The sequence below is a fragment of the Acanthochromis polyacanthus genome, chromosome 7 (assembly GCF_021347895.1).
Source record: "Acanthochromis polyacanthus isolate Apoly-LR-REF ecotype Palm Island chromosome 7, KAUST_Apoly_ChrSc, whole genome shotgun sequence".
NCBI classification, from domain to species: domain Eukaryota; kingdom Metazoa; phylum Chordata; class Actinopteri; family Pomacentridae; genus Acanthochromis; species Acanthochromis polyacanthus.
Genome location: NC_067119.1, coordinates 31,110,068 through 31,120,470, shown reverse-complemented (window position 1 = coordinate 31,120,470; position 10,403 = coordinate 31,110,068). Strand labels below are relative to the sequence as shown.

The window sequence follows — 10,403 nt, the reverse complement described above, 5'->3', positions numbered from 1 at the left end:
TGTTAAATATTAGCTGTTGGCCAAAAAGAATGAAGATAATGATTTTTTTGTTTAGCAAGAATGAAGCTGATTCACTCAAAGAGTTGGAAACTTTATTTACTCTGCTCAGGTCACTGGGAAATATTTCCTCTTCACAAAAATAGGAACGCATGTACAGTTATAGTATATTCTATATTTTAATACATATTGAACTTTCTATATGAGTTTCAGAAAACATCAGCGCATGGCTGAAAGAACAGAGTCATTGCTGACTGTCAGGAATGGCCCCTGACCTGCAGTGATGTCCATCCCAGAAAAAGAACATTGGACTAACGGCAGTCATCTTAAAGAGGAATGACATCGATAGCATTCTGATATGTGGTCAAACTGGTCTGAGAGTCATGACAGACGGGGATTTCAGGGAACTCAGCAGCTAACGGTCTGTTCTGGTATTTCAAGATGCTCCAGTTTGCTATTCAGCTGACATTCCTACTCATTAGATTTGACAAAAAGCTAGCCCTGTATACCACAGCCGTAATACTGAAGCTATGTTCGACATTTCCGAAATACATGACTTCAACAGACTGTCTTGTTACTTTGCTGTACTGTCTTGAAGGTAAGGCAGCTGGGTGAGACCTTAAAAGGGAGACCTGCTCGCTAGAAGATAGTAACTACAGCGAGTCTCAACAACATCCCATTTTGGCAGAAAGCAACTCTACCACAGCTACTGGCCTTTATGCTGTGACCTTTGGAGAAAATGAACTTCATGTGTATCAGAAAAAATAAGCTAAAAACAAAGTAAAAAGTAACGTTAATTCATATCAAACAAGACCACATATCACTTTGTACATCTACCTTTCTGTCATAACTTCATAAGTTTACTGAGAAGTGTCACTTGCTGCTCAAAACAAAACACTTCTGGTGTTCCACTGTTGGTGTTTCAGCCATACTTCACCGTGTATGAAACAGCTTCTCTTTTCCCCAAAAAGGCAACAATGGTTTATTCTTAATGCAAATGTAACTTGACTTAATGCAACCAAATGTAACATTTTATATCCATGTAATTTCTGGCATTTTGTCATTGTCCATTTCATCATTATAAGTTATTTTTATGGTTAAATGTCAAGAAAAAAAGTTCCATTTAACTCTCAGGTGGTGGTTAATGCCAGAGCTGTACCAGACAGCTACTGCAAACCGATTTGGCATTTTCTATCTCCATGATGTCACTTTTGCAGTCTTTGAGAATCTAAGGGGGTGTGTGGCAGCTTTAATGCAAAGCCTGATCCTTGAACTGTGTACAGCACGTGTTGGCAGTTCAGCGCTGACTGCTCACTAGTCAAGGATTGTGACTTTAATATTTCATTTCCTCTGCATCACATATCTAACAATTACTTTTCATCATACATTTTTTTACACTGCAAGGTAGAAGAAGGTATATTTACCATTAGCCAATATCTCATTTATTTACTGAATTCATAATTTATGAATAAATGGGGGAAAAAACTCCACTCAAAACAAAACACCCATTCCAGGCTTAAGTATCTGTATAAAAAAGATGTATCTAACATAGCTTTTGAAAGGTTGGGTATATAAAAAGGAAACAAACTGATGAAAAAAAAATCAAATGGCTGACCACTTTTTTTTTTTTTTTTTTTTACATGAGACAATGACTTGATTCTTTACACCCTTCCATTCATGTGATTATAGCACAAACTTACATACAAAGCATTTTTCTTCTTTTTTTTGTTAGACAAACCTTTAACAGAAAATTTGTTTTGGTTGTGCACGGCTGGGCTTGTTCTGGATTCAGTAAGAAACGTTGGGATGAGGTATTCTGGTCTTTCAGAACGCAAATATATCAGCCCAGCGCTTGTGTCGTGATGAAATTGCCCGACTCGGAAAACAAACTGAAACCTTCGGTCACGTACTGCACTTTCATGACAGGAGTAAAGGGGGCTAAACTATTTTCAAGCCCTAAAAATCCTCTGTACTTGACTGACACAGCGGAGGAGACGGTCATATTGCATGAATTCATGTCAGTTAGCATCTCTGTTGGTTGCATTAATTCCTGAGAATTTTTTCAAACAAAGATTAAGTTAATTTGTTTTTCTTTTCATTAAAGGTTCCATATAGTGAAAACATGTTTTTATTGTGTTTGGCATGTTTTCTAAATTTAAAAACTGTGAGAATATGAAGATGCTTACCACAGCAGTTCCACTAGGCCCAACTCAACTCGATGGCCTCCCAACTTTACAAGCCAGTAAGAATTTTTGCCATTTTCTATGGAGAAACCGGGTCAACACAACAATCTTCATGCACTCCTAGTATCTCAGAACTGAGACACAGTGGGTTACTTTTATTTTTGAAAGAAATATTCCCACAACAATAGGACCATCCTTTGTGTTAGCATGTTGTGCAACTAAACTGGGTTGTACTACCATTACTTTTGATGGTATACACCATAGACTGTATATAAAGATGGACGTAGCATCTGGCTCCAAAAATGAAGCCCACCCGGAAGTGTCAAAAACTTGCAATATCACGCCGTCCGCTAGGGTTGGCTCCAAAAAGCTTTTTCTCCATAGACCCCAATTCATTTTTGGAAAAAATAAAAGTTGACAGACCGATTTTCTACAGCTCAGGATTTTTTCCCCATTAGTTTTCATGGTGAAAATGAGAGATCAGGTGGCGATCTTAAAATAAATCAATACTGAATTTTAAATAAATCATTAAAGTTGGCAGAGCCAGGGGGCGTGGCTATACTTGATAGACAGTCTTGTCTGGAATGATTGACAGATCCTTTAGGGTGAGGCTTTCAGCAGTCTGGCTTCAGTCTGGCCCGCCCATCGACTGGTCCTGCCCCTAGTTGCTCTCCGGTCCAGCCTGTTTGATGATGCTTTTTACGTCACTGGCTCCAAAAAATCCAAAATGGCGACCAGGACGTAGCAAAATCCGGGCTTCATTTTCTCGGCGTTGAAACCAACGGGTGACGTCACGGTTAGTTCACGCCTGGTATACACACAGGTTAGAGGTCTGTGGAGGACACTGTGAGGGACATTCAGAGATGGTGGAAACTTTAACTCTGATTTGAAACCAATAAAAAAAAAAAAGGTCTGAGTGGATTACTGTGTTTTCATGTCGCCTTTTGTGCTTCAGTGCAACCTAAACTCAGCCCGTGTTTACATCCGTGTCTGTCAATCTCCCTGTGCTAACGTGTTGCATTTTAATGCAGCCAGATTTCCAATAAATTTGTTCATGTTTGTGTTTTTCTGTTGTCAGACAATTCAAATCTGTCAGTCATGAAACAGTGACTGAAGCGTAGCCCAGTAAAACACACCTGCACTCACTTCACAGACATTTCCACACTGCTGCTTTGCACTGCTAAAATACAAATTTTATAACCAGAACATTGTCTGACAAACTCACTATACATGTGAGCTAAAAACAACTGTGCTAAGAATTTGTCTATATTTACTTGGAAAATGATTACTTGTATGTCAGCCACCATACATTAACTCCACTGGTTTGTCTGCTCTGTCAAAAACTGAACAAAGCAGATGCAGAGAGAGTCTTCTTCCTGAAGGGGTTGTGGACAGCAGCAGCTCAGCTGTATTTAACAGTACAGACACTGAAACAGCCCATTTAGATCAGGGCTGAAAGCAGGGGTTATACTGCCAGGGTGAAATGAACCATGCTGGGATTGTTTTTCCCTGAAAATTTAAAGACACATTGTGTAGATATGAGACTTTCATTAATTGGCTTTTTTTTAAAGGACACAATATGGGACCTTTAAAAACAAGTCGCTCTCAGTGAATTATGAATGCAACCACCAGACATGATAGGATGACTTTCTTCATAATATCCCCCGTTTTTCTTCTCATTTGTGTTGTGTTTTCTGCACTTGTACATCACATATCAGAGCTGTAAACCTCCACCACTTATGCCGGAGATGGCACGAACAGTACAAGTTAATGTGAGCACCTTGACTTCTTGAGGTCAACTGACTCAGATGAGCGTCTTCTTGCAGAAGTCCATAGTGAGGACGTCAGCGTTTAATCCATCTGCAGTGTTTTTGTTCAGCCCTCAGCTTTTGCTGGAGCAAAGTTTGTGTGTGACATTTGGAACCACAAACGCTTCATGACCACAGCTGAGAGACAACACTAATTACATTGACGATCTTGTTGGACAAAACACACGCACAGTACAGTCTGCGGCGGTATCTACTGACAACCTACCCCTCCGGTACAAACACACATGGGCATTTGGCTAGACAGACCCACACAAGAGCAGACAGATCCACTGATTGGACACTAAATCCAAAGCAGCAAGTACTATGTGCCCCTGACTGGCCGTTATCTTATTAGAAATAACAGAGAGTAGAGAATCTCTTTGTAGCAGGGCTGGCCGTTGTCGTTGGAGGTGGATGTGGTGTCCCTGCTCACACTGATATCTCATATGTGGTGCCTCCTACGCCCGTCACCTTTTTGACGTTATTGTGGCGACTGGGGCTGAGGGTGGCACCCTGGGCACTCGGGTGGCAGTCCATCTGCCCATTAACTTTCATGGCCTCTCTGAGTGGAAAGAGAAGAACACAGAAAATGACTCAACTCAAAGAGCTACCGAAATCCAACACAAACCAAACAATGAGGGTTGTTAAAACATGCAGAGTAGTTGCTTCAAGCATCACAGTTTTAAATGACAAAAACTGAACAGTAATGTGGATGATTACTGGAGTGTGTATTTGTTAGTGAAGCAAAAGGCTCAGAAGTGTTAGATGAGGATGTAAAAAGCATGCAAACGAAAAAGGAATGAGGAGTTACACAATTTTATTTTTCTGACATTTGTGAAACAATACAAAAATGATATTTTCCTAGAAAAGCAAACATTAAAATCAGAACAGAACATACACAAACTTAGATCACACAGAAATGATGAATAAATGGACAGAATAGAACAGTTGCAACAAGAATCCATACATTATATACAAATGCTACATTTCGCCTTAGTTAGCAGTAGTATACTAGGGCTCATGAATTGCTGGCTGTGTCCAGCAAAAGGAGTAGAGTTTCCAGTGGGAAAGTATTCAGTGCCCAACAATCCCCACTGGCTCAGCACAATGCATGCAGTCCCCCAGGGGTAACATTAGGATTCATACCTTGGGCCCCCTAGACGAGGTGAGTCTGTCCTCTCATGGGCACTGATGTAGGAGAGTTTCTGGTGGGAGTAGGATGGGGATCGGGGCATAGCAGGGGAGTGGGGCTGGTGAGCTGGGGAGCGATAGGGGCCCTCGGGGCCTGCTCTGCTCTGGCTGCTGTTGCTGCTACTGTGATCTGTGTGCAAGGAGGTGGATGAAGTCCTTGGGGCGCGGCCCAGTGTGGAGCCGGCATGGCGCAACACAGGGGTTCTTTGACCGTAGCTCACCAGCCCGACCCCCATCAGGTTGTCCCTGGAGCCTCCATAGGCTGGGGGTGTTGGGCCCCTGGAACCGGGGCCTCGAGGCCCATCTGGGTAGCAGACATTGTGGGGGAGGCCATAGCCCCCATCAAACACGCCAGAGTCCTGGGCATAGATATGGGTCTGAGAGCGCCCATGCAGCATCTGACGCTTCTCCCTCTCCTCCATCTCCTTTCGTTCCTGGATGGAGGCCATGATGGTTTGAGAGAGGTTGTCATAGCGCACAGGCGATGGGTCCCTGTCCCTTGGGTGAGGGGACTGTCTGCCCACACTCCTGGGCGGCATCACTGGACTGTAGGTGGAGGCAACCTGTTGTCTCTGTATCTCAGGTTCCCGGATGTGGCACATTTTGGTGGGCAGGTAGGGCGAGTGGAACCCCATGGAGGGCATACCACGGTGGGCCATGCACTCGTTGGCAGTGGATGGGGAGATGCTGGGGTTGAGCAGGCTGTCATACGACAGACTACCATTACGGTTGGAGAGAGTGTTTGGAGAGAAGACACTCTTGTAGGGGGTGGAAGTGACTGTCTGGGGCTGCAGGGCCGAGAGCTGACCCTTCTCTGGCCGGCGGTGACCCTGCTTCAGGCTGAGAGAGCGGGAGTTGATGGGGTCGGAGTCAAGCTGGAGAGGAGAGGACTGGAAAGTACGGTGGAGAGGAGCATTAGCGTATTCAGGCAGGTCCAGGTTTGGCTCGGATCGGTAGTCGTGACCACGCACACCTTCTTCCAAGATGGCCGAAGTCTTACGGTCATCTGGCATTACAATCTGATGGGGGAAAAGCAGAATTACATGAGAACTAAGTCCTCGTCATAAATAACAATGGCTGCAATGCTTTTGCACCACATTGGTCATAGTTTGGTGCAAAAGCAGGGAAGATTGTTCTACTCTACACACTGTCACTACAGTTAAACGACTTGAAGAGTATATTTTATACCTAAATGCTGAAAAAAAAAAAAACATGTCTTACCTTTTCTCCAGCAGTGTGGTAGTGGACTTTTGGCATGGTGCCAAAGGACGGTCTGTATTTATACATGGCTGGAGTGGATGGATGGGTCTTACCAGAGAGAGAACTCTCTACAACACACATTGAAAAAACAGCGTTAACACTGCAGAGATAAAGGAAATGGCACTATTATAGTAGATCAGACAGAAAATCCTTTCTGGAAATAAGAAAATATCAGAAAGAAATTCTATTATCCCAGCTAGGAGGCTGTAGGGATTGAGTTGTGGGAACCCGCACAATCAGGATTTCTACAGAATAAAATGAATTGGCATGGCAGGGAAGCCAGATGGTAAGAGTCAATTCAGTAATTGATATGCAACACATTTGAGTCCTCGGACAACTCACGATTTGTCTGGAGCAAAACAAAAACACAAAAGGTGCAAGGAAGTAGTTGCTCCTGTACACAAATGCACAAATATTTTGGACATATATGCAAAGAAGTCAAATTTATTTAAATTGAAACAGCCTTTAAATGGGAGTTAATCCATTTAGACCACCTGCAGTGCTGTGACACACCACCAGGTAGCGATAGTGCTCCACTGAAGAGCAGAAAGTGTTCCCTCCCTGACATAATGCACCATGACACTGGAGATCCTCATGAGGGAAACTGCTGTTCACACTGTATTTTATAGACACTTCATTCAATTGAATACAACAGAGGTAAGAACACATTACCACTGGCTAACACCCTTAGCTGTTAAACCACCGCCACGGTAAACTCTTAATTTATGCAGATTTTTTTCCAAAGACTGTAATTTTTCAGACTTCCTATATCAGACCGTATTTTCTCCCATCCCTCCATTTGGCTCTGTTGCTACATACCATATGAAAAAAGGTGGTGATTCATGCTGCAATGATTCACCCTGAAATTGTAGCACAAATCTGGTGCTGATTCACTGAACAGGGTTTGCCTCCTCACCACAAATCAGACCTATCCTCTGACCAGGCATTAAAAAAGCCATCGACCTGCCATCGGGATGCACATTCATCAGGCTAAACTAGCGCTGACTCTCAAACTGGGACACTGGTGATCTAGAGAGAGAATTGTCCTTTGGTACAAGAGAAATGGGATTGATGATGACTGATGGGAGAGAGAAGGAGGGAGGAGTGGCTGTGTTTCCGTGGTTTCTTACCTTCGCTGGAGGTCATCTGGTTTTTCAGCTGGTTGTACCTGTCAGCCTTGGGCGGCAGCGGGGGCTGGGTTTCTTTATCGTCCAGATCGTCGAGGCTGCTTTTAGACTAGAGGAAGGAGAGCAAGGTCCACAACAGGTCAGAGAACAGCACATGAAACAGAGGAACATGTGTCGGTATTAGAGATGCTGAGGAAAGCTGCTCTTGGCAGTTGCTATATGAGCTTAATTGTATTCTTTTATAGTGTCAAAAAGACAGTTTTAACATTTTTTTCTAAATATGGCATACATTTTACCTTAAAAGAGCATTTCACCAATTGATTTGTATATGTCCATAACATTGTTGGTTTAGTTTGAGGCTCAGGTGTGTTATGCTGGTGACAAGCAGGCTACAGGGATCTGTTAAAATTGTCTTTTTAACGCCACACCTATAGATTTATATATATATATATGTTTTCAAACTTGCAGTCTTCAGACCCAAGTGACTCTCAAGTTCAGATGGCATCACTTCATAAATTAGTAATTAATTTTTATTTGTGCAGCCCCTTTTTGAAAGCCCTCCCCAACATTCCTGATGTGTGACAAATTTTCATGTCTAAAATCCGTGAAACTTTCCTTTTAGGCTATAGAAATTTGCTTTTTTTGTGTCAAAATTACTCTTAACCCTCATCCTACTGACACACTTGCACACTCCACAGCTATATTTTTTGTCATTTCTCACAGGTGCTTCACTGAATTGTCCCCATCATTTTATTCCTAATGACTTCATATGATTGTTTTCTGCTTCTGTTATAAATAGTCCTTTTTGCAAATACCAATTTATTGGGGTCCTTGGGAGTCTTCAGTCCAAAGTACCCACCTCTGCTTCTGCAGTTTTAATAAATGGAACTATTTACTGAGGTTATGCCTGCCACAAGTCCTAATTTATAACACGTCACACTCTGTCATGACTCTATTAATCATTTTGAAGGGTAAAGCCACAGATTTCCTCATGTGATCTGTTGACGGCACTAAACACTGATCTTCCTAATATAATGATGCTCAAAGTCCAAAATGCAGTACATCATGTCTAGATAAAAGCTTTAGTGGCAATCAAATGATCTGTTTACGATCTATTATACAAGATAAAACCAACAGTGTGTCATGTGGATGCCAGACCACAATCAGGAGGTTTGCCCCAAGACGTGTTTGGCTGTGATAAATCTACACTATATCTCTAGAATATTGTTTTTGATGGCAAGTGTGTTGTTTTTTTACACAACAATAGGAAGTAGATCAAGACTGGCCAGATTTTGTATTACTAAAATTTTAAGACATGTAATTCTAACACATAATTTTTACTTGAAATAACTAAAAAAAAAATGATACAAGAATCAAAGGATGGTAAACAAGCTTTTAACGGAGGGTTAAGGCTGCCATTCATCTTAAAGGAAAGTATGTATTTTTCTTTTACACAATATGCAAATTAACTCAAACTTTCCAAAAAAAAAAAAAAAACAATAAAATGACAGTAATTACTTAACTAATCACGCACTGTACTCTATTCTTGGAGTCCTTAGGAACCCCAGTCAGTAGTCCTTGTATGTTAAATGTGTTGGTAGGATGACTGTCCTTTACTGGAGCCCCATCATATTAGGTTTAACTGATAAGCTTTTTTTTAAAAAAATTGGTAGATTTCACCAAAATCTGCCCTGTGTTCTAAGGCAAATACACGACATAACACTTCTAACCAATCAAACACTACAAACATACTGCAAACTACGACAATCATTACAAAGAAGACGCCGTTACACAATGATTTCCTTACTTGAGGTACACTTCAAGCTTACTGACAACCAGCTTCTGATTTTCTAGTTAACACTCTGAGGAACCAAAGTTTTGAAGTCTGGAGGGACTGAACCACATGGGTATCTGGTAGCCAGCCTGCCCTTTGCTGGATGTCATTCCTCTGCTCACTTTCCCACATTTCCTGTCTTATCTCTGCTTCAGCTATCATTAAAGTCAGTTTCACAGTCTGTTCTGTATAACCCACCAGCCACAGAAAATATGATGTAGAGACAACATTCTTTTAGTATATGCAGTTTGAAAACCTGACACAAATGCCTGAGCCACAGAGTTTGTCAGCTGACGGGCTGCAGTCAGGCTCTCAGCTGAACAGAGGGACCAGTTGTTGTACCACTGATTCCATACTGAACTAGAAAAGCACTTGGAGAGCGCATACCTCCGCTATGCCGTCTGTCTGTCTGTCTGTCTGTCTGTCTGTCTGTCTGTCTGTCTGTCTGTCTGTCTGTCTGTCTGTCTGTCTGTCTGTCTGTCTGTCTGTCTGTCTGTCTGTCTGTCTGTCTGTCTGTCTGTCTGTCTGTCTGTTAACAGCATAACTCAAAAAGTCATGGACGGATTTTCACCAAATTTTTACAGGATGTCCGGAAGAGCACAAGTAACAATCGATTAGATTTTGGAGGTGATCCGGGTCACCGTCTGGATCCAGGAATTTTTTGAAGGTCAAAGGACAATTGAAAGATGGCCGCCAGGCCATCTCTCAAATGGACAGAGACTGGGAAAATCCGTCCATGACTTTTTGAGTTATGCTGTTAACAGACACACAGACACACACACACACACACACACACACACACACACACACACACAAACTCCAGTGATTACATAACCTCCTGGCGGAGGTAATAATCTGTGAGTTGATCTCAGTCTTCTACAGTATGAAAGTAAATACACTGCTGCACCGCGTGAGAAAACTGCATCTACATTTTGTAAATGGCTTTAGGAGAAAACTTGCTCAGTCTCTGTGTTCCTGTCCTCTTTTGATTAATATTAAGTGA

At 42.1% G+C, this 10,403-nt stretch overlaps 1 protein-coding gene across 1 annotated transcript in view; it reads right to left on the bottom strand.

The window, feature by feature from the left end:
- Positions 1 to 70: 70 nt before the first annotated feature.
- Positions 71 to 10,403, bottom strand: part of zdhhc8b (zinc finger DHHC-type palmitoyltransferase 8b) — a 98,923-nt gene continuing 88,590 nt past the window's right edge. The window contains exons 8-11 of the mRNA XM_022192803.2: positions 7,570 to 7,675; positions 6,401 to 6,507; positions 5,135 to 6,198; positions 71 to 4,550 (exon numbers count right to left, since the gene is read on the bottom strand). Of these exons, the coding sequence (XP_022048495.1) occupies positions 4,418 to 4,550; positions 5,135 to 6,198; positions 6,401 to 6,507; positions 7,570 to 7,675 (1,410 nt within the window). The 3' untranslated portion in view covers positions 71 to 4,417. The remainder of the gene's footprint in view (positions 4,551 to 5,134; positions 6,199 to 6,400; positions 6,508 to 7,569; positions 7,676 to 10,403) is intronic.